At 38.2% G+C, this 25,301-nt stretch overlaps 1 protein-coding gene across 3 annotated transcripts in view; it reads left to right on the top strand.

Annotated features, from left to right (window-relative positions):
* LOC134348068 (interleukin-1 receptor accessory protein-like 1) overlaps positions 1–25,301 on the top strand; it is a 1,445,875-nt gene that overhangs the window by 627,077 nt on the left and 793,497 nt on the right. For all 3 annotated transcript variants that reach the window (XM_063050887.1, XM_063050888.1, XM_063050889.1), the window contains one exon: positions 3,736–4,015. In XM_063050887.1, the coding sequence (XP_062906957.1) occupies positions 3,736–4,015 (280 nt within the window). The remainder of the gene's footprint in view (positions 1–3,735; positions 4,016–25,301) is intronic.

Below are 25,301 nucleotides of genomic sequence, written 5' to 3' on the forward strand. Positions count from 1 at the left end.
GAGGGAGAGGGGATAATATAGCAAGCTGGGAGGTGCTAGGCAGAAAAGACAAGGACTGAAGAAGATAGAATCTGATAGGAGAGGAGAGTGGACCATGGGAGAAAGAGGAGGAGGGGCACCAGGAGGAGGTAATAACCAGGAGAGGAGAAGAGAAGAGGTGGGGGGGGTTGGGAGGAATGGGAAATTAAAGAAGGGGGAGGGGGACATTTTCTGTAATGTGGAGATATCTGTATTCATGCCGTCAGATTGGAAGCTACCCAAATGGAATATGAGGTGATGTTTCTCCAATCTGAGAGTGGTCTCATTGTGACAGTAGAGGAGGCCATGGACGGACATGTAGGAACAGGAATGGGGATAGGAATTAAAAGGATTGGCCACCAGAAAAAACTTTTTTTTTGTGGACAGAGCGAAGGTACTTAATAAAGTGGTCCCCCAATCTATGTCAGTTCTCACCTAAGTCGAGGAATCTGTGTCAGGAGTACTGGATACAGTAGACGACCTCAGCAGATTTGCAGGTGAAGTGTTGCTTCACCTGGGACCTATTTGGGACCCTGAATGGAGGCGAGGGAGGAGGTGTATGGGCAGGTGTGGCACTTAAGCCACTTGCAGGGATAAGTGCCAGGAAGGAGGTTATTGGGGAGGAGCGAATGGACAAGGTAATCACAGAGAGAGCAACCCCTGCTGAAAATGGAGCGTGGTACAGGAGTGACGAGATTTATACTTGTCTTGGCATGTAACTTTTTCTTTAGCCCTGTCTTGAACCTTTCTCTGTCATGCCAAGAGATTTGTTCCAATGTAATTGTACAACACTCACCACCTTCAGTGAGCTGTTACAGTTCTGTTTTATATTGATCGTATGATTTACTGGCAACCTGCTGCCTTAAATTCACACATCTCAAAGGGAATTTTTCATTGCACTGGGAATAGCAAAACAAACTTCTGAAACACAAGTACTCCTTTATTACCTTCCCTTGACTCATTCTATCTAATTGGAAGAACCTTGACAAGCTCCTATCCCTATAGCAGTAAGAGTTGCTCCTCAGCTTGTTCCACATTCTGCTTCAGTTCTATCATCACAGCCACTACTTTTCCATGTTTCTATTTTATTATCAGTCATAGTCATAGTCATACCCATACTTTATAGAGCTTGTGGTGGCAGTAGAGCATCTCATGAAGCTATCAGGCACTCTTTTAAGTTTTCAAATAATTTTCAAATAATATTGCTGAATATCGGTAGCTCGGTTGGCTATTTGGAAGTTTGGTTGATCACCAAACTTGGAAAAATATTTGCAGACATTTTGGCTCCAGTTGAGAAGCCATTATCAGTTCACAGTTGAGGGTGTTGTCTCCTCAGAATGCCAACTTATATATTCTCCTGGAGCCCAAATGGATACTGATTAGATGTTCTGACCAGGTTGGTTGGTTCAAAACACTGTGAACAGTTTAGCAGTAGAAAATTCTGATTGGCTAGCTTCGAGGGAGGTCCATTGGAAGTGTTTACTTTGCTGTCAAGATTTCGAGATTATAGGCAACTTGCTGATTATTGATGTCGTTCTTTCTCTTCCCTTCATAAGGATTTATATAGCTATGATGATGTGTTTGCTGATGGATCCTTCTGTAGAGTTGAAACTCAAAACACAACAAAATGTGACTGAAAGAACAAATGTTATCTGCAAAATCCAGTGTAGTGACTGCAACAAGTACCATTTTGGTCAAACAGATAGAAGACTATTGAACAGGTTACACAAGCAGAAGGCACGACCCACACGCAGTAGTATCAGCTCACAAAGACAAAGTAGGACTCCATTTTGACTGGACAACAGCCAGAGTCTTGACTCAAGCAAGACCAAGAAAGGAACAAGAACTTTTTGAAGTGTGATTCTCTGCAGAAAGATCCATCGACAAACACAGCGACATAGATCCAATATATGACCCTTATGAAGGAAAGAGAAACAACAACATCAACAATCAACGAATCAACAGCAATCTTGGGATCTGGACACTGAAGCAAACCCATCTAATGACGCCTCCCAGAGGCTGACCAATCAGAATCTTCTACTGCTAAACTATTTGCAGTGTTTTGAACCGGCCAACCCGATCACAATGCCTAATCAATACCAATTTGGTCTCCGGAGGAGTATGTAAGCCAGTGTTCTGAGGGGCCAACAGCCTCAACTGTGCACTGATGAGGGCTTCTCAATTGGAGCTGAAACATCTGCAAACATTTTGCCAAACTCAGCGATCAACCAAATTCCAAACTGTCAAATAATCTCACCCACTCCCATAATATCTAACAAAGTAGAAGTTGCTTTAAATAATCATATTCACTTCAACTAACAAAAGCAGGTATTAGTTCATCTTTGGTAATACGAGTAACAAGGTTCAGATTCAGAGTCATTTATTTATCACACGTACATCGAAACTGACAGTGAAATGTGTCATTTGCGTGAACAATCAACACAACCTAATGATGTGATGGGGACAGTCTGCAAGTGTCACCGCATATTCCACTGCCCAGGTTTGTTACAGGAGAAAATGATAGTTACTGACGTAAAATCAAATAACTATACAAATGGAAGGAAGACACTAGAAGAATTTAAATAAACAAATAAACTCAAGCAACCTCGCTGACTGATATGTCGCATTTACTTAATGAAGAGAAGAGAATGATCTTTTATGGCAGAAGGTGAAAAGGGGTAACAATTTGAGAATTGGTTCTTCTAGGTCTTCAAAGCTGGCCTGGTAAGTGTTTGAAAAGCGAAAGACTGCTCATGCTGGAAAACCCAAATAAAGGTTGGGGAGTGGTGGATGTTGAGGGTAATCAGCAGGCCAGGCTTAATCTGCGGAGGGGGAAGGAGCTGAAAGCTCATTTTCCCCATTCACCCAGGCATGTGAAAATGAGAAAACGAGCATGAGTTCAGTTGTAAGGAGAACAAATATCTGGGAGAATGTGCAGACTGATGTTGTCCAGGTGAGAGAAGTAAAGAAATAAATGCTGGCTGATCTTCCTGAGGGAGGAGTGTAAAAAGAGCAAGATATGTGATGGCAGTTGGAGAGAGGAGAAATGTGTTGGAATTGTGAGAAACAGAACTCTGTAGTTGTTAGAAATTAGAAATAAAAATGAATGCTGCAAATATTCGACATATCAGATAATATCAGTGGGAAGTAAAGAAAGCATATTAATGTTATAGGTGGCAATGGGTCAGTTGGTAATGGACATTAAGTGCCAGTTTTTCCAGTTGATACAGACTCTATCTGGAAAAGGGAACACGTTATTCATTTTAAAGTTACTTTCTTTTTTCCCAGCTTGTGTTGCTTGTTTAAATGCATTTATCCATCGTTCTTTTGTAAGTCCTCCATTTTGAATGCATATGCCTCCTCTCTTTCTTGCCCCTCAGGACATCGAACCTTTGTCTTCCTATTATGAAGGACGATAATAAGGATCAAATTGATTTAAACAAATTACTAGATTACTGATGGTGAATGTTTTGACTCAATCATATTTACATAGAGTTTATGTTTGATTGAAGGTATTCTGGCTGGGCAAAGTCGCCTACTTTGAAGGCTAAGATGACTTTAGTTTACCAATGTATTGATTTTCCTGATGACATTATATAATTATTACATTGCATAAATCTGCTTTATTGAGTTTTACAATTTAGTGAAGTTGCATGAAGATGAAATAAAATGCCATCTGGTTCAATTCTAACAATTTTTGAAATTTATTTTTGTCAGCTGATGGATGTACTGATTGGTCCGTGGATTACAAGAAGTATCAAGTCCTTATGGGAGAACCAGTTCGAGTGAAGTGTGCATTATTTTACGGATACATCAGGGCGAACTACACCTTAGCTCAGAGTTCAGGACTGAGCTTGATGTGGTACAAAAGTAATGGCCATGGGGACTTTGAAGAGCCCATACCATTTGATGGAATTAGAATGAGCAAAGAGGAAGACTCTATTTGGTTTCGTCCAACAGAACTGCAGGATAGTGGACTTTTTTCCTGTGTATTAAGGTATGATACATTCTATCTTATAATTTTCTGATAAATTTCACATAAAAGTAATTAACAAACATATTATTATCTTGTCTATTCCTGTTCTGTGGATTAAAAAAAACATTAAATTAAAACTTAAACTCTACTGAGAAGTACAAATGCAGCCAATCTATTCTGTGCACCTTGAATGTTGCTATGTAATCATTGGAAGCTTTTTCCACCATGTGAATTGTTCGTTCAAGGAAAACATATCCTTAGTTTGCTCTCCTAATGCACTAAGGCTGAGGTGCTGTCTAATACTACCTCTTTCCTTTCCAGTCCTGATGAAGGGTCTTGGCCTGAAATGTTGAATATTTATTCCCCTCCATAGATACTGTCTGACTTACCGAGTTCCTCCACTTTTTTCTTTGTGTTGTTCCAATTCCAGCAACTGTAGAACCTCTGTGTTTACCAATCAATATTTTGCAAGATGACTGTGTTGTCACAAATTTTCATCCAATTTTCATAGACTTGTAATGGTTTATATGAAAAAAAAGTTTTGTTAGCCTTTAGAGACAATTGCTTTAAAAAAAAGTGACAAACTTGCAGTTTCAAAAAAAAGGATCTGGTACTTTCCTGGTGTATATGATGAATAAATTCTCATCGGGCTTCAGGCCAGGTACAGGTATCAATTATAATCGACGTTTCAATGACGAACTCTGAAGAAGATGGCAAAGTTTGTCATCGAAACGTTGATTGTAATCGACACCTGTACCCGGCATGAAGCCCGAGATGAGTTTAAAGTTGCAGTTGTTTTTAAGGAGGGTCATTGAGGAGTTTCATGGGCAAGATAGGGTGGATTTTGCTGTGAGTGTCAGCAAAATTATCTGTCACAGGATTGGTTAACAAGCTGGATTGCTGTGATTTTGCTTCAGTTTTTTCTTTTCTTTTGTAACTCTGTACTGTTTCCTGTTTGGTATTTATTGCTTACTGCCACAGGAATAAAATTCAATTTAATTAGGAGTATGGTAGCATTTAGGTTAAATGACTAGATTAGCTGCATGAATTATTGATCCAGAGAAATTTCTTTGAATCCCACAATTACAGGTAAGGAATTTAAATTTAAGTAATTGTATAAACTATGGAAATGTAAAAACTAAAGTTAGTTTGAGTGACAGTAATCATGAAGTTACGGGATTGTTACATAAACCCATCTGGTTTGTGGATATACTCAAGGGAAGGAAATCTGCTTCCTTTACCTTGTTTGGCCAGTATATGTCTCCAGATACACCAATGTGTTTGACCTTTAACTAGCTCCTAAATTCAGGGATTTAGGGGTGGCCAGTAAATGCTGACATTGCCAGTGATGTTCATAATCTTTTAACAAATAAATGCTCACTGAACAGTTTTGACCTTTCATTATGGTCTTTATTTTCTGGAAGTCATGCTGGAGGGATATAAGTAAGATATTTCACTCAAAAATATTCCCTAGTCTCTGTATTTTCCCACATATCAATATCACTCGAGTGGGTGGTTGAAGACACCCTGCAGAACATAGAGTTTGATTTTCTGGTCAAGTATCAAGTTGGTTGATTGCGTAAAGGCAGTTAACTCATGTTAAGACATGATACGTTTTGGGCTGCTAGCCCGATGAAAAAAAGTTGGTGGTTTACCTTAAAAAACTTTTGGTTTTCTACATAATAATTGCAGACAACTTGAGGAAGTTATGAATTGATTGCTAAGAACAAAAATCATATTATTGTTTTTAAGAAATGAAGAACTAGCTTCAGGAAAATTAGCTGCAGTAGGCTTGGCTATTAATAATGTTTTACTATGATAATGTCAACAAATGCACTTCATATAATTTAAACAACCTAAGATGAAAGGGTCAGAAAACTGGACATCTAGCTATTTTAATATAAACATCCAATGTATTTTTCAAAGGAAATATGTACATTTATTAGATCTTTTTGTATTTCAATTGAACAGTAATCATAAAGTTACTGAGTTTGTATAAGCTGGACTTTGCTTCGTTGCATATCTATCAGAAAATCTGCAGATGCTGGAAATTCAAGCAACACACACAAAATGCTAGTGGAACGCAGCAGGCCAGGCAGCATCAATAGGAAGAAGTACAGTCAACATTTCGAGCCGAGACGTCGACTGTACTTCTTCCTATTGATGCTGCCTGGCCTGCTACGTTCCACCAGCATTTTGTGTGTGTTGCATATCTATCATATGCAGAATTATCCAATTGAGCGAACTACACATTTACTGAGAATTTAATGATCTGACCATTGGTGGAACTCAGCAAAGTGAAAAAAAAACATACTGAAATTAGTCATGTCTGAAACAGATTCCTAATCCTTCAGCAGAGAGGTGTATTCTATTTGTCTCATTATGGTATAACAATTAGGAAGTCTTTCTGCTTCATGTACTTAATATTCTGTGCACTTAATCATAAATTTATGGGGAAAAGCAACATTAATTCTGTTTATATTTATTTCCTACTATTGGAACAATTATATTTATAATTTATTTTCATAATTATTCTTTATAATGTCCTTGTATTTTTAAACACCTTCCTCTTTTAACTGAAACATATAGTACGTGCTAAATATGTATCAAGTGAGCTTCCAGACATAATTTATTGCTGCATTTTCACATGGATGACTTCCTGCTGCTTTATATAATGACGTTTACTGTTAGAAGTATGTGGATGAAGGGTGAGGACAAGATGGTCTTTGTTTCTAAGTCCTTCACAGTTAAATAGTCAGCCAATAGGGCTGCCTGCCTGCATAAATGAAGAATAATTGGTCCTGGTTGATTGCGGGTATCCTTGGAGCCCTTTGTAGTGAGATTCAAAACCTTCCATACAATAAGGAGAATGTTGACAACGGGGAAGCAGAATAATAGATTGCTTTGTTCATGTTGCAGATTACATTCCTTCTGGAGAAAATGTAAAGTGGAGCAAATGTTTTATTGTTGTCAATTTAGTCCTCTTTAGTTCACCATTTGATTAACAACCAAAATCGCATTTACAATTTAGATGATGATGGTATTTCTGAAGTATTTCAAACTGTAATTTCTCTGCCATGCTATCTCAGTTTGCATGTTTTACCTTGTACACAAATTTGTCAACTCTTTACCGAATATCATACTATCAATTGAAGAAAAAACAGTGAATGCTGATGATTCTGAAACAATTGAAGAAGCAGAATAATAAATCACGGTGTTCGTCAACAGATTTAAAATCAGCTCTTTGCTTCTAATTAACAAACACCACAGGATAGAAATTCATCACCATTTGTGAGTCAATAGTAAATAAAGTACAATGGGCGTCCAGTATTGTCATGTGAATGATGGAAGATGAGTTACCACCTCATGTCGTTGGCCTTTTATTTGTGAGTAGCAGGAAGCAGTGTGGCCTTCCCTTCTGTCGGTCTTGATGGATTCAGCATCTGAATTGATTTTTTCAGTGTGAGTGGATTCTATCCCAGCGTTAACACATTTAACATGAATCGTCTAATTACTGTATCACTTTGTCTGCTGATCTAGGCCTTTTTTCAATGATGGCAATTGATCCCATGTATCAGGTGTTAACACAACATTGTTTGAACAAGTTCCCATTACAACAATCTTAGAAACCATATAACCACCCCCGTAACCTGGTATGTGCCATTCCTGACAATTGATTACATAATGAACTCATTGAATATATTGATTTTCATAATCCTATCTGGGGACAAGATCCATTAAAAGGAAATAATCCTTGTTTTACTGGTGTTTTTATTAAAGAGAGTGGGAACACTTACTGCAGAACTTGCATTTCCATGATTAGTTCATGACTTTGAATAGCTGAAGGTGATGTATTTCTTTTGCTTTTCACCTCTATGTAGAGTGTCACATTAGTTCGGATCTTCTCATTCCAGTCTATATGATAGAATTAGGGGCAAAATAATTACTATAGTCAAAAGCAGCTTATTAAAAAATCAAAATGTGTATAATTTTAGTTATGAGTACAGACAGTAATTGATATAATCTGAATCAAAGTTAGATAGTTTGATCTGAATCAATGTAGGATTCGTATTGCAAAATGGAAGACAGCGTAAAGACTGAACAACCATTCATTAGACACAGCAGTTGCTTGGCATCACAAGGCTCAAGCATTTTCTTTTCAACTGGGAAAATCAAACTTGATCTATTTTTGAGTTGTTCTGTAAGGGCACATCAATTATAATTAAAAAGAAAATGACAGGAATAGATGGTATGGCTTTTGCCATTCGAAAGAAAAAGATTGGTTAATTTTTATTGTTTCTGCAGCCTATTTTACTGCATTTCTTTTGAACATGTGCATATAACTCTGATCCATGGCATAAGGGAAGGACCTTGTAGAATTGGCATTTTGCATTTGTCAGTGTAAACACCATTGTGATGTTGGGTTAGTGAACCATGGTGACTTATATTTCAGGGTAAATGTTATCACATTACAGCTTTTCATGCAGTCAATCTAAAAACATTTTCTAGGAACTGATCATATGCTGCTATTCAAATAAGTTACTAAACAGGAAGGTGGATAATGAAGCAACACACATCAAAGTTGCTGGTGAACGCAGCAGGCCAAGCAGCATCTGTAGGAAGAGGCGCAGTCGACGTTTCAGGCCGAGACCCTTCGTCAGGACTAACTGAAGGAAGAGTGAGTAAGGGATTTGAAAGCTGGAGGGAGAGGGGGAGATCCAAAATGATAGGAGAAGACAGGAGGGGGAGGGATAGAGCCGAGAGCTGGACAGGTGATAGGCCAAAGGGGATACGAGAGGATCATGGGACAGGAGGTCCGGGAAGAAAGACAAGGGGGGGGGGGACCCAGAGGATGGGCAAGAGGTATATTCAGAGGGACAGAGGGAGAAAAAGGAGAGTGAGAGAAAGAATGTGTGCGTAAAAATAAGTAACAGATGGGGTACGAGGGGGAGGTGGGGCCTTAGCGGAAGTTAGAGAAAGGTGGATAATGAATTATTTTCAGGTTGTATCTTAATCAGTCCAAGAATTGTGCATTTCTGTAAGCCACAACAATTTCAGTGGATTGTGTCATAAAAATTGTTGTTTTGTAGCAGCAGTAATACCTTTAAAAAACTATGAATTACAATAAGAAATATGAATTAAATTAAATAAGCAGTACAAAAGAAGGTGAAATAGTGTTTTTGGGTTAAATGTCCATTTAGAGATCCAGTGGCAGAGGGAAAGAAGCTGCTCCTAAAATGTTGAGTGTGTATCTTCAGGCTCCTGTACTCCTCCTGTCGTGGTTTCACAAATGATAAGGAAGCGCCGAAGAGGCATCAAGAAATCTTAAACTTTAATTTGCAAATCAAAGCTGAGACAGGCAGTGGGCTAGGCTCTGTGAGTCTGTCACTGAATGCCCACCTGTCCGTTTCACACAACGATTTTTATAGCCCTTCTGGGTTAGTGTACTGCTGTAAGTTTCACTCTAGCTAATAAATCAATTACTCTTATCTCTCTTACTTGGCTACATTCATTTTTCTCGAGGGATCAAAAGTACACAGGTTTCATTCTAAGTAATGAATCAATGGTTACATGTGAAATGCCATAGTAATTCCTACACGCTCAATAACAGACACTTAATGCATAGTAAAAACCTGAATAAACACTTGATGAGCAAGAAAAGCACACTTAAATAAAACACTTGGAAAACAGAGTATTACAATGTTTTCCAATACTCCCTGATGGTAACAATGAGAAGAAGGCATTTCCTGGGTGATGGGGTCTTTAATGATGGTTTCTACCTTTTTGAGGATGTTCTCAATGCTAGGGAGGCTAGTGCTCATGATGGGGCTGGCTGAGTTTGAAACCTTCAGTCACTTTTTCCAATCACAGTGGCCCCTCCATACTAGAGGATCATGTAACCAATTAGAATGCTCTTCACGGTACACCTGTAGAAATCTGCTGGCGTCTTTGGTAACATACTAAATATCCTCAAACTCTTCATGAAATATAGCCACTGTCAATCTTTGTAATCACATCAATATGTTGGACAAAGGATAAATTTTCAGAAATGTTGACAGCCAAGAACTTGAAACTGCTCACCCTTTCCACTGCAGATCCCTCAGTGAGGGTAGTTCTGTGTTTCCTCAACTTCCACTTCCTGAAACCCACAATCAATTCCTTGGTCTTACTGATGTTGAGTGTAAGGTTGTTTGTGTGTCACCACTCAATCAGTTAATCTGTCTCACTCCTGTTTGGCTGCTCATCACTATCTGGAATTCTGCCAACAACAGTTGTGTCATTGGCAAATTTATAGATGGTGTTTGAGCTGTGCCTAGCCAAACAGATATGGGTGTAGAGAGAGTAGAACAGTGGGCTAAGCTCATGTGGTTGAGGTGTAATCTTCTTCCAAGCAACCTTGCTGTATAGTTAACTTTTTCTTTGGAAGCAATTTTTGTGAAAGTACTGTCCAACAAGGTGAATACTGGAAGTAACAAGAATGAAGTTAAATTACACTCCCCACCCTAACAGCAACACCCACTACCATCACTACCAGCAGCAAAATGGTGTGACTAATGGTAAACCTGAATAGGATGCAATTTTATAGATTGTTTTCAAAATCTCACCTGGAGTATTGCAGACATTTCTGGTTCTCCATGTTTAAAATTCAGAGAACTGTAGTCTGCTGAGGGCTAGATCTGTGGCGTTCAAGTCTGATGATCCAGGACTATAAAAGAAGGCCAGGTACGACTTACAGAGATCAAGGGCTATCTCAAGAGCAAAAGAACAATTCTGACTGGGGTTAGAGGAGGAATCGGATGCCCGTCAACTCTGGCAGGGTATGCAGGCCATTAATTCCTACAGAGCAAAACCTAACATCTCAGTTGTCAGTGATGCTTCAGTCCCAGATGAGCTCAACACCTTCTATGCTGACTTTGAAGGGGAGAATAAAGCTACTGCTATGAGGATCCCTGCAGCATCCAGTGACCCTGTGATCACTGTCTCAGGGGCTGACATCAGGATGTCTTTCAAGAGGGTGAACACTCGCATAGGCGACTGGTGTACCTGGTAGGGCTCTGAAAACCTGTCGAAATCAGCTGGCGGGTGCATTCAAATATATTTTCAATTTCTCATTCCTACAGTTGAAGTTTCCCACCTGTTTCAAAAGGGCAACCATTATACCAGAGTGCAAGAAGAGCCGGGTGAGTTGCCACAATGATTACCACCCAGTGACACTCACATCTACAGTGATGAAGTGTGTTGAGAGGTTGGTTATGGCTAGAATCAACTCCTGTCTAAGCAAGGATCTGGACCCACTGTAATTTGCCTACCACCACAGTAGGTCTACAATGAGTATGATCTCATTGGCTCTTCATGCAGCCCTAAATTACCTGGACAATACCAATACTTACACCAGACTGCTGTTTATTGACTACAGTTCAGCATTTAGCACAATTATTCCTACAGTTATGATCCAAAAGCTCTAATACCTGTGCTCCTGTACCTCTCTCTGCAACTGGTTCCTCAACTTCCTCACCGGAAGACCACAGTCTATGTGGATCAGAAATAATATCTCCATCTCATGGATAGTCAACATGGACAGACCTCAAGGTGTGTGCTTAGCCCTCTGCTCTACTCTCTCTACACCCATGACTGTGTGGCAAGGCACAGCTCAAATGCCAACTGTACAGTAAACTTGCTGATGAGGAAGCTATTGTTTGCAGAATTGCAGATGGCAACGCGAAGGCGTACAGGAGTGAGATAGATCAGCTGGATGAGTGGTGTTGCAGTAGCAACCTTGTGCTCAATGTCAGTAAGACCAAAGAATTGGTTGTGGACTTCAGAAAGAAGAGCAGGATGAGGGCACATACACCAGTCCTTATCAAGGGATCAGTAGTGGAAAGGAAGAGCGATTTCAAGAACCTGGGTGTCAACATCTCTGAAGATCTATCCTGGGCCCGGCACATCGATGCAGTTACAGTGGAGTTTGAGGAGATTTGGTATGTCACCAAAAACACTCACAAATTTTGACAAATGTACAGTGGAGAGCATTTTAACTGTCTGCATCATCGTCTGGTGAGTGGGGGAGGGGATGTGGGACACTGCATAGAATCAAAATAAGCTGCAGAAAGCTTTCAACTCAGTCAGCTCTGTCATGGGCACGAGCATCCCCTGCATCCAGAACATCTTTAAGTAACGATGCCTCAAAAAGGTGGCATCTATCATTAAGGACCCCCATCGCCCAGGACATGCCCTGTTCTGATTGATATCATCAGGGAGGAGGTACAGGAGCCTGAAGGCGAGGTGCGCACTCTATGTTTCAGGGGTTCCTTCTTCCCCTCTGCCATCAGATTTCTGAATGGACATTGAACCCATGAACATTACTTCACTACTTTTCCCCTCTTTTTGCATTATTAATTTAATTTAATTTTTGTTTCATGTGTGGATAGATATATACTGTATATATTTACTGTAATTTACAGTGTTTTAAAATCATTATTAATTACAATGTACTACTGTTGCATAACAACAAATTTCACGATGCATGCCGGTGATATTAAACCTGATTCAGCTTCTGATTCTGATGAAGAAGGGATGTACTCGCAGTGAGACTGCACAGAGAAAAGGATGAGGCTGAGGGATGCAATAAAGAGGTTGTTGGTTGAAGAAAGGCTGAACAGGTCGGGTCTTTGCTCATGAGAGTTCAGATGAGGGGTCGGCAGAGTGCTGCTGAGAGGATGGTTCCTTTGTTGAGGTGCGCAATGACAAAAAAAAAGCATTGTTTCAGAATTAGGCACTGTTAATTTAAAACAGAAATCAGGAGGAATTTCTTTTCATGAGGGTTGTGACTAATTCAGAATTGTAAAGCTGTTGATACAATAAAGATAGACAAACATCTAAGCAACAAGGAAGTCAAAGGATATTGGGAGAGAGCAGGGAAGTGGCCAAAATTGAACTCCTCATGATCATAATGAATGGCAGAGCAAATACCAGGGATTAACTGATTACTCCTGTTACCATTTTCTGGTGTTCTTATGCTGTAATGGAGTATCAGAAAGTGAATACATTCATTGTACTCATTCATTGTTAATGATCAAAGACAAATATCTTACTCTCAGTTTGAGAATATGGTCGTTATAGGTAATTCAACAATGCATATATAAAAAAATAATTGTCAGCACTGAATTTAGGCTACATATTGTTCTGACAAACAGAATGAAGTTTATCCCAAAATAATTATTTGCATAAATAGTGAGTTAGTTGATTAAAAGTGATATTGCTAAATGTATTTACTTACTTAGATACAATAAAGGATCCTAGATAACATAGAAGCTAAAAAGGTGAAACAAAATCATTGCATGTTGTTGTCGAAAACATCACAACACAGTATATTCGAAATCCTATTAGTAATTGATTAGTTGATTCTCACTATCCTTTAAAAAGTAAATCCTTGTAAAGAATAACTCAAAGACATTTCAGTTATCACTAATACCAACATATGAATCATCAAGAGAGAATTGCAATATCATCTGTCAATACGAAGGACTTGCATTTGATTATTTAAACTTTAGAATAAAAGCTCATAGTTTAATCAATAAGGATGCAAAGCCCAGTAAATATTGCACTATATTAAAGAAAAGGATCCCCTGATTTCCCCACACCTCTTTGCAGGGAAACTGGCTTTCAAGAGTTTGCTGCACCTTTGATTAACATATGAGAATTAAGGTAAATGTTGTAAATAAGATCAATAAAATGCTTACAGATCTCCAAACAATGCAATGAATTTGAGATTAGCTTATATCCAGAATCGAATGCATTTGCTATGTTATAAAAAGAACAGTCAGATTAAGTCTTAATTTTTTTTTGATGCCCTTAATTATATTCTATATTCTATATGATCCTATGGCAACTGGAGGTCATGGCAATAAAACCTTTGGTTTAGACTTCAGAATGATGGCAATAGATGGTCTTTTGGCCACTAATTTTGTGTTGGATTTCAGCAATATTCATCCAATTATAATTTGCTTGCTGTATTCAATCAATTTAACATCATTTAACTAGGTTGTAAGTTATTTGGTGAGCACGGTCACCCTTTTGAAACTTTGTAAGTCCTGCCACAGTATTACCAGCTGAATTAAAATCTTACTCTTGATTGGGCCTTCCATTTTGAATGTATCTGAACATGAGGTTTTATCTTTATTTAATAACCTGTGAAAATTTTCCTGATGCTACTACTTTAATGGAGTCAAGTAACTCATTATTTTCCACTCACTCCATTAGCGACTGAATTTTCTGATTCAGACTTCATTTACTAGCAGTGAGTTTTAACTTATGGTCATCTTTATGTTGCAAATTTGTCTTAAAACAAACTGAACTTCCTCCCTAATCAATTGTCATGCATTTTCTTTCTATATTATATATAATTTGTAATGTTCTTCTTTTGTACTTGAATTAAAACTAGACCCAGCTGTTCTCCTTTACTTCCTTTTGGCTTGGGTTTACTGTAATTTTTTTAAAAAATTTCCTTTAACTTCTATGTTATAATTAATATTTAATTAATAATGGTTGTTGTCAGTTCAACCGAGGTCTTATTGTTAGTATATTTAGAAAAAGATCAAATATGAGCTATATTAAGCAACTGAAGTAATTGAATTGGGTTGCCAATCCTTGATCTAATCAGGATAGAGTAGGTATATCAGGTTAACTTAATAGCAACAGGGTTACTTGACGATGTCTTGGAATACTCTACAATGTTCTCAAGGAGCAGGTGAGCCTTATCTTATTGGAACATTCATTTAGCCCATTGTTGGTGAAAACATTAGTATCACTTAATAAGTCTGACAGAGCATTTGCAAAATTCATTGCTAGTAAAATTTGCACTTGTTGAATTATTCATAAATCCATCCTGAAGTTTACTAAACTTGGCTGTGTGTTGTTTGTCAGAGATCTGCTTCTAAGTTGTTGTGCAGAGTGTTTGACCATTTGTCAGATGGAAGTCCATACATGCATTATATTTGGTTGCTAAACCAATTAGTAATGATTAGCCTAGTTAGATGGTATAACTGCCTTTTTTGATTCTCATATTCCATCCCAGAGGATTATTGTGTCATTCACACTGCTCTCACCCAATTTCAGTTTCAATCTCCGTGTACAAATCACATGTTAAATGCAATTTGTGTTACCCCAGCAGCATGCCATTGCCACATACTGTTTTGAAAAAGGTTGAAAGAATTTGTGTTTAGTTTACATTCACTGCCACATTTACTATGGGTAGCTCTGTGTACAATTTTGGTCTCCATATTGTGTGAGGGATGTGAAGGCACGGGGGAAAGTTCAGAGAAGGGCAACTGAACTCATTCCAGGTCTGCAGGGTATGAGCTATGAAGAAAGATTGAAAGAATTAGATCTTTTTAGCCTAAGTAGATGTAGATGAGGGAAGACATAATAGCAGTGTTCAAAATGATTAAGTGTATAAATAAGGTGGATGCCAGCTGTTACTTCAAAATTAATCCATCATCAAGGACACCAAGCCAAAGGTGGTTAAAGGGGGATTTCAGACTAACATCAGGAAGCATTTCGTTACACAGTGAGTTGTGGACACATGGAACAAACTACCTAGTTGTATAGTTGAGAGTAGTACCTTAGAGACTTTCAAATCTAAACTTAATAGTTATTTCATCACACTGTGTGAATAGGAATTTGGCAAGTTTTGTTGGGCTGAATGGCCTGTTCTTGTCAAAACTTTCCAATGTTCTAACTAATTTATTGACATGTCTGCTTAAACAATCAAAGTTGAAGACCCATGTTACGTTAGATATTTAAAAGGATATAGAATATTAACCAAAAGGAGAATCAAGAACTAAAGTACTATTGGCTTCATAAGACCTGAGTCTGGATGAATGAAGGGAGAAGAGATGAAAATTTGGTCATTTACTCTGATTTGGTCGATAGAAAGCATGTTTCTATGCTCTGTGACTAAATGAACTGTAGATCACTTAAGAAAGAGATGAACAAGAATTTTCACTGTCTGAATCAAGAATCTTTGGAATTTTCAACTGCAGAGATATGTGGAAACTAAGGTTTTAAGTATTCAGGCAGACATTTGTATTATAAGGTAAATCAGAGTTTATGGAAACAGGCAGACTGTAGATGTGCATCTTTTTGTATAGCAGAGCAGATTCGAGGAGCTTGCCATTTACCACTGCTTTCAGTTCTTATTTCCTTTCATTCAATTTTATTCAATAGGCATGGGCCAAAGAAATTATTTGTGTTTGCAGGGCTTCTTAAAAATTATTTAATTATTTTTGAGCCTTGGGGTCTTACTATTTGAATTTTTTAAATTATGTTTTATAGATACATTTTTGCCATTTTGGAATGTTTTTAAATATGAGGCACATTCAAAAATATTCCAAGAGGTTGATAGCTTTGGCTGAGGACAAAGTGGATTAATTAGGTGAGGTGGCTTATGTTGACCCACAAAGTTAATGTGATGATTCTCAAGGAGCTAGTTTAGCTTCCAGGCAAGGAGAGCATACTAGACTCTCGTAACTAGAGGCTCCATTGATCACCTTGGGGACAATGATGTCCAGCGAACAACATCTTGATTTCTATGTTTTATTAAAACTGTGGTTGTCAGTAGCTGCTGTAAACTTTCTACATAAATGTTAAAAACCACTGCTAGACACAGCACTATTGCTGCTGTAAAATCTAACCTACTATAAGACAAGTTGTAAAGGTATTGTAGAAAGCTCATTTATGATTCATTTAACAACAATTGAAGATTAGAATTGCAACTAAAATAACTTCAGAAGTAGTACTTTTTCACGAAAGGTCAGAAAGTTAAACAATGGCCAGACAGAGGTGTTTTTTTTTTGGGAAGTTTTAATAATACAAAGAGACCCGGATTGTTTCTTCTATCAGGACAGAAAAGGAATCTGTTCCAAAGTACCACAAACAAAAAAAAAGAACAGTATGCTATTTTCACAAAAAATGGTTGGAACGGTTAGAAGATGGTCTGCACTTTATGTATAAAGTACATAAATACTTTAACTACTTATGTTAAAGTACTTCAGCATAAATTACTTTAAAGGTGATTCATTCATTTTTGGAAAAGGGAGTGTTGAAGGTGATGGGCTGAACAGGGTAAACATAACACAGTAAATGCGATTCTACAGTGGATTATATATAGACCTTATTAGTAAAAAAAATGGTAAAGAGATGCAAATGAATATGTAAATGACATGGAATGGAATTTTAAAGGCAGTTCTAAGTACTTAATCAAAAGCCTAAACTCTGCAATGGAAAATTTGAGTTATTAAGGTGGCTTGAAGCCATAGAGTTTAGTCAGAGAAGCTTGAGAGATTAATCAATTTGTTCAAAATTATTAAAAGCTGCAAGTGCAAGCAATGAATGATTATTTCCATTGGAAGCAAAATAACATTGATTGTGAATTCCCACTGGAAAAGTGAAGGATTGGATGAAATTGTTTCACACAAGATTGTTACAACATTGAAACCTTTACTGAAGTGGTAGTCAAATCAAAGGAAATACAGCCATTAAAAATTAATAAGTGAAGATCAAAATAAAAGATGGATCTGACTTTAAGCAAAGCTGTGCAGAATTATAGCTGCTCTCTGCATGTTGCATTGCAGAAACAAACAATACTACTCAATGCTGAAGAGAATGTTTATGAACAAGCTCTCAATCTCCATGTTGGAGAAGGAGTAGCAAGAGGTCCATCTGTTACCATTATTAGAGAGAGGAGGTAGCACTTTCTCATTAGTAACTTGAACTTTATTAAAAATGTTGCACAAAGCAATAAAAAATCTCCAACAATTGGGTTGCCATACGAACATGTATTTTCAAAGTTCCTTGCCTTAATAATTGAAATATATTTCAGCAAGGAAGATCCACAAAGTTGAATGCATAAAGAAATATCAACGCTGCTGTCTTTGGAATTAAATTACAGCATTTTCCAAGCTATAACTAAAAAAAAAAATAACTGCCGCATACTGTTGTTTCGCTGCGTCTGTTCCTTATGCTTTGGACAGAGAGGGCTATATGAATTTGAACCATATTTTCTTAAAATTCTTACAAACCTCTTTTACTAACATCATCACCTTACATATTCTCTCTGCATAAAAGAGAGAGGGAGGATTTTCATATCTACACTGGATGAAATGACATTGTATCAGTGAGCTGCTTACCCATGAGAATCCTTCCTTTGTAGCGCATCACGCCTCTGCTTCAAGGTTATCACGGTACAGTGTGAAAATGCCATCTTACAGACATTAACTTCAATAAGGAGGATGGCCTGTTTAAGATTTTCATGTTAGATAGCAGGAGATATTAATACTTACTGCAATCCATTGATACTGCAGAATAATTTTGGATTAATGTGAGCTCAGACTGAAGTGTTCCAGTTAAATCTCAGAAGGTTCGAAGTTTGTCCTTCACTTGTTTATTGAACTGGTTGTAGCTGCTACCCAAGAACTCGCCACAATCAGGAAAGATCAAAGTGCTTCCTACCTCTTTCAGAAATATTGTTGCTATGATCATCCCTTTCACTGACACAACATAAAACACTGGAAGAACTCAACAGGTAAAGCAGCGTCTGTGAATGGAAATGATCAATTGCGGTTTCAGGCCAATATCCTTCATCAGTAACATCGATTATTCATCTCCCTCCTTAGAGGCTGCCTCACCTGTGATATACTCTAGCAATTCATCTATGTTACTCCAAATTTCTAGCATCCGCAGAATCTCTCATGTCTCCTAGATTGGCACATTGATTATTCCCCTACCAACACCACCACTATTTGTTTGGAACCCTATTTTCTTCTGCATTTAGAAATGCTATTAAATGTTTATCCATGAGGGCAATGTTCTTCAACTATTAATCTGACTATGGCTTAAAACTTATAGTGTACTGACCTATAATTCACAGCTCTGGCACAGGCTTTGAACTTTCTAAACACTTATTAACAATCACTGGAAGGATAATTTGAGAAGTGTAGATAGATAATATTGTGGGGTGGATGATCACTAAAGTTGTATGATTATCAGGAAAGATGTGTCAGTATAATTGGTGATGTCTTTGACCTGTGGAATAATACAATTTCATGTAGGGAGGGTCTTTAGCAAATAACAATAATAAAGCTTTGCTGGTTTTGAGTTGGTTAGGCAGCAATCAGCTGGCTCCAGGTTGCTAAAAGATCTGAGATCTGCTTTAGCGAGGTGAATTTTGGCAACAACACTGGGGAAGGGGAGAATGTGTTAGGTCTTCACAAACAGGAGCATTCTGGCATCTGGAATCCTAGGAGTGATGTCTGGGTGTTTTTGAGGTTTGGTATTGCTCAAAGAATCTAAAGTTACTTGGAAATAGGGTGGGGGAAGATGCCTGGCAGGTTAAGAAACTCAGGAGAAACTGTTTTTTGATAAATATTCAGATCTATTATTGGAAAACTTAAGTTATGGAGGGAATATTCTCAATCCAGGAAAAGCTCTCATGTCTGTCTACTTGTTCCTAATCTGAGCATAGAATTTCCATGGTGATTTCTACTTCTTTGATGATTCTAATGGAGGCTTGACTTGATAAATAAGCCTTGTTCTTGATGTTTCCATTGATCCCCTTCTGAAATGACACCAGGAAGTTTTGATCCAAAACATTCTGTAAATCATCTGAGATATTTATTGCTGTAAGTTCTAGCTTACGTTCAAAAAGTTCTCAGCAGTTAGAACACTAATGTTACTCTGCCAAAAGATCTTGAAGGAAACTCCTCCCCCTCATTTCAAATATACACTGTCTGACTAGTCCTTGTCAACCTCAGAGTTCAGCCATTCTAAGCTCTTGCTATCCCTTTCTAGGTATGAAAATACAAGCTGGACAGGCAGATTTGCTGCGATCTAACTACAGGAAAACTAGATTTGCATTCTAAATAACAATTAAAGAGCTTTCTATTTTGTTCATATCGGACAAAACAAATTAATTATAGGTGGAAAAATATTGCATTGGAAGAAGCTCAGTGGGGTTAATAGCCGGTAGTTATTTTGGCCAAACTCATTGTTTTAAATTTAATCACGTATGACGCTTTGTACCTGCTATTTTAAATACACCAAAATACACTCACATATGTCAACCTGTGCAGGACCAACTTCATCAATTTTGCCATATCTAATGAGTAAAGGGTATTCTCGGTTACATACAGACTCTTCAATGGGTTTGACTTGCTATTAATGAGGGAAGAGAGGAAGTACTTTGGGGAATGAAGCTGCAGGAACTTTTGGTTGCGTTGTGAATAAATACAGAGGTACTGAAACTTAAACTTCATAAATTGGTTAAAAATGCAAACAGGACAGTCTGAAAGGCAGGAAGCAATGTTGGAACATTGAAATGTTAAAACATTTAGGGTATATCAGGTATCTTGCAGGATTAGAAAAAGATGAAAGGTGCATTGATTTTACCCCTGTACTTAAGAGCAAATCAGAAGCCATCAAAATTTTCCCTAATTAAGAGGGTAACAATAGTCAGAATCATATATACTAATTATGTGATTGATTGTGTATATATGTGTGTGTATATACACACATCATGCATGACTGTAATTTCTGTCACTTACCAATGAAGTTAACCCATTTATTTTAATAATGGAAAGGCATTTGATAAAACAGTTAAAGGGGGTTATCAAAGGCTTCCAAGATTCTCTGTGATCACTGTCCCTGAAATTCACAATAGCAGGGTACAATTTTTAATAGTAATCACATTTGCATAATAAGTGGAAATGAGTGGGAAGCAAATTGAGAAACTAAGTGGTAACTTAAAGTAAATAGTTGCACAGAAAGGAAAATGTTTTCAAGTTTACCAAAATATTGAGCAATTTTGTTTAATCACTTCAGAATGAGGGTGTGGACAGCAAGGCAAATATTTATTGCTCAGACTGCAATAGCTTTTGAGAAGTAAATGGTAAATCACCTTCATGAAACAAAGGAGGGGAAAACATGGGCAAATAGATGTCAATGTAGGAATGTGAAAGCTCATGAATCTAAGTAAGTGAAATCAAAGGACAGACTACAATATGAATGAAAAAAGATTGCAAATAGTGAGTTCCAGAGCATAAACATGTTAATGTGCAAGTGCATCAAGTGGTCAAGGAAACAAGATGAACCCAGTCTTAGACACAGAGCAAAGAACAGCACAGCATACACAGGAACAGGCCCTTTGTCCCACAGTGTCTGTGCCAAGCTTGATGCCAAAGTAACCAATTTGTACTTTAATCCAGTTGCAATGAGGTTTTGCAATGAGGTTTCAGTGGTTCATCAAAAAAGAACTCAAACTTCTCTAAACATTAATATTTCAGCAATCATTCAATACTCTGCCTTCCATTCATAACAGGTGCCTTCTCAGTTTTCTATATTATATTTCATTTGGCATATCCATGACTATTCCCTGAGCCTGCCTTTATCTCTGCACCCTTCCCATAGCCCATACTCCATACAGCTTTCTAACATCAGCGGATTTGGATATTTCACTCTGTCCCTTCATTCACACTGTTGATATAAATAGTGAATAGCTGAAGCTTCAGCACTGATCCCTGTGGATCCCCACTTGTCTCAGTTTCCCAGCCCACTTATTTCTGCTCATATGTCTGTGAATGAATTCTCAATCTATTTCATCTGTGACGAAAGTACACATAAACTAAGATATTGACTGTCCTGTGCTATCACCAGTGGGATCAGCAGTTGATCTGCCACCTGTCTTCAGGAGAGAGAGATAAGTAAAGACAATGGAGCAGCAATTGGAAATGTTAATGAAGAGACGGGAGAGTTTAACAGAAGGAGACAGTGGTCTGGGAATTGTCAAGACCGGCTCCTCTTTGAACCCTGAACTGTTTGAAGTGATGGACAGGCGATACCCCAGCAGGGGGATAAAAAGGGACAGGTTCACTAAGGCAACACACACGACACCCCGAGGTAACGAGACCCTGGAAGCGGTGCATCTCCCACAAGTCGGTGGGAGTTTTTGGAGGGCTGGTCATGGGACCAAGCCATAGACGCACAGGGTGGAAAGGAACGATCGGCAGGAACCTGGTGTGTGTCCGCCCTTGCCTGGGTGCCAGGTTCACTGCAGAGGAGCGATTGTATCTGAAAACGGAGGGGTCACAGTCGGTGACCTCAGAAGACATTACAAAGGGCTTGCCCGAAAGCTGACTGCGAGGAATATCGAAGGTCTGTGTGGAAGCCGTGTTTTGAATATTCATTCGCTTTCTCTCTCTCTCTCCCACGGCAATGATTACTGTGAACTGAACTGAACTCAATTGAACTGAACTTTGCGTCACTTTGAAACTGGTCATTTACCCCTAGACGACGATAGAGCTTGATTGATCATATTATCCTAGTTTCTGTGTACATGTGTGTTTATCATTGCTGAACTGTTGTATTCATTATCCTTTTGATTAGAGTACTGTGTTGCTTATTTCCTTAATAAAACTTTCTTAGTTCCAGTAATCCAGACTCCAACTGAGTGATCCATTTCTGCTGGTTTGGCAACCCAGTTACGGGGTACGTAACACATCATTTTCCCTATAATGCCATGCATTCTCATTCTGTTTGATAACTCTTGGGCGGGTACTTACTGAAGGCCATCTGAAATTCCAAATACGACACATCACCTGGCACAAACTAATCTATTCCGCTAGTTACAGCCTCGCACAATTTCAAAACATTTGTAAACATAATTTCTCTTTCATAAATCCATTGATTTACAGTATTATCTTCTAAGTACTCTGTTATCATTTATTTAATATTAGACTCTAGTACAGTATTCAATTGATAAGTCAATGCTTTCAAGTTTTCGCTATTTTTCCTTTTTTTAAAAGTGGGTTACATTTGCTACTTTCCAAATTGTTGGAAATGTCTAACAGCTTGGAAGGTGACCAGTGTATCGCTGACTTTGTGGCCAGTCTTTTCCAGTATCTGTCAACGCAGGTCATCAGTCCTTGAGGAACCATCACCTTTTTGCCTCATTAATTTCTTTGAGGTACACAAGCAACTTTTCCATAGATGCTGTCTGGCCTGCTGACTTCCTCCAGCATTTTGTGTTTGTAGCAAACAAGACCAGCAGTTTCCTACTATTTCGTGGAGGTTTTATGTGTTTTCTTTTATGAAGGCAAACTGAAAGTATTTCCTAATATGATGTCTTCTCCCTCAGCTTATAAAGGTAAACTTATACTCATCATTTTTAAAAATGTTACATCTCTATAGAATCTTTTAGGGTCCGTTTTTCAGATTCACACCAAACTCCTCATATTCTGTTTTCAATTTTCTTATCCGTGACTTGGTCTCACTTTGGCTTCAGAATTTGCACAGTAAAGCTTGCTGCTTTTTTGGCAATGTTGTAAACCATTTCTTTTGATCAAATGTAAGCATAAATTCCCCTTGATAGCACTGTCTGAATCCTTTTTCCCTTCTGGAACTTTGTGCTCTGAAAGGATGTATATTATATGACTTGAAAACTCTGTCTTTGTTCTTTAAACGTTAGCATTGGTTTCTTGTTTGCTTACTGTCATACCTTTTGACATAGTTTTCTGATCTAGTTTGCTTTAGTCAGACATAGAAAATTGGTTTTACATTGAACTAAACCACTTCCAACTTTTCAATAAAATCCTGTTATATTATAATTAACTTCTCCTAAAAGTTTTATAATTAACTTCTCCTAAAAGTTCTATAAAAGATCATCAATTCACCCTTTCTGCTTATACGTTGGTAGATATGAAATATCCTGTTCTCAAGTTGATTCCTTAACATACTCATCCAAAAAATAATTTCTTATACACTTACTGAATTCATCCACCACTCTGTTACTGCGAATTTTATTTTCTGGGTCTATACATAGATAGCAAATTCCCCATGATAATTTGGTAATTGGACATCTAAAATGCTGATTTATACTGTGCTGTTATTACTATATTGTTTGTTGGTCGTTATTCAACTCTTAACAATGTTTTCTGCAACTGACAGATTTTTAGGTCCATTCAAATTGACATGACTTCCTGACATCCCAAACCAAGAATTCAGCTCACTTATCTTTATTTTATTCTTTGATAACACTCACCACTATTTCATTCTGCATTTCTCTTCCAACAGTTAAGCATTTTGGAAATATGACAATTTATTTCTAAGTGTGTCATTAACTCAAATGTTTGTTTTCAATTAAAGATCATTTATTTTTGTATTTATACTGTTTTTCCCCATTCTGGTGCTAATTGGAGCTAGACTTTGGTATTTCTTTGCATATTCCCTTCCCAGCAGAGTTAGATCACCATACATCTGACAAAGGTTCTCTGCAGAGATGTTGTTAACTGAGAGTTTACAATATTTTCTATTTTGGTTCAGATTTTCATCATTTGGTTATTTTGATTCTCAGATAAACATTCACCATTTGCTACTCTACGTGATCACTTTGTCATTTTTCTCAAACCATTTAAATTTCCCCTGACCAGGGCCACTTCATGCTGGTACTTAGTTGAAAGCATGAAACACAACAACTCTAATTTTTCAGTTCACCAGAATAAGGAGGTAAATTTAGTGGCCAAATCAGTGGAAGTGGAAGCAGGACTGCTGATTCAAGAACAGGGCAAAATGGAGTGATGAGATTAATCAAAGTTGCTGGTGAACGCAGCAGGCCAAGCAGCATCTATAGGAAGAAGCGCAGTCGACGTTTCAGGCCGAGACCCTTCGTCAGGACTAACTGAAGGAAGAGTGAGTAAGGGATTTGAAAGCTGGAGGGGGAGGGGGAGATGCAAAATGATAGGAGAAGACAGGAGGGGGAGGGATAGAGCTGAGAGCTGGACAGGTGATAGGCAAAAGGGGATACGAGAGGATCATGGGACAGGAGGTCCGGGAAGAAAGACGGGGGGGGTGGGTGACCCAGAGGATGGGCAAGAGGTATATTCAGAGGGACAGAGGGAGAAAAAGGAGAGTGAGAGAAAGAATGTGTGCATAAAAATGAGTAACAGCTGGGGTACGAGGGGGAGGTGGGGCCTAGCGGAAGTTAGAGAAGTCAATGTTCATGCCATCAGGTTGGAGGCTACCCAGACGGAATATAAGGTGTTGTTCCTCCAACCTGAGTGTGGCTTCATCTTTACAGTAGAGGAGGCCGTGGATAGACATGTCAGAATGGGAATGGGATGTGGAATTAAAATGTGTGGCCACTGGGAGATCCTGCTTTCTCTGGCGGACAGAGCGTAGATGTTCAGCAAAGCGGTCTCCCGGTCTGCGTCAGGTCTCACCAATATATAAAAGGCCACATCGGGAGCACCGGACGCAGTAT

Source organism: Mobula hypostoma, chromosome 6, assembly GCF_963921235.1.
Source record: "Mobula hypostoma chromosome 6, sMobHyp1.1, whole genome shotgun sequence".
In the NCBI taxonomy this organism is placed as follows: Eukaryota; Metazoa; Chordata; class Chondrichthyes; order Myliobatiformes; family Myliobatidae; genus Mobula; species Mobula hypostoma.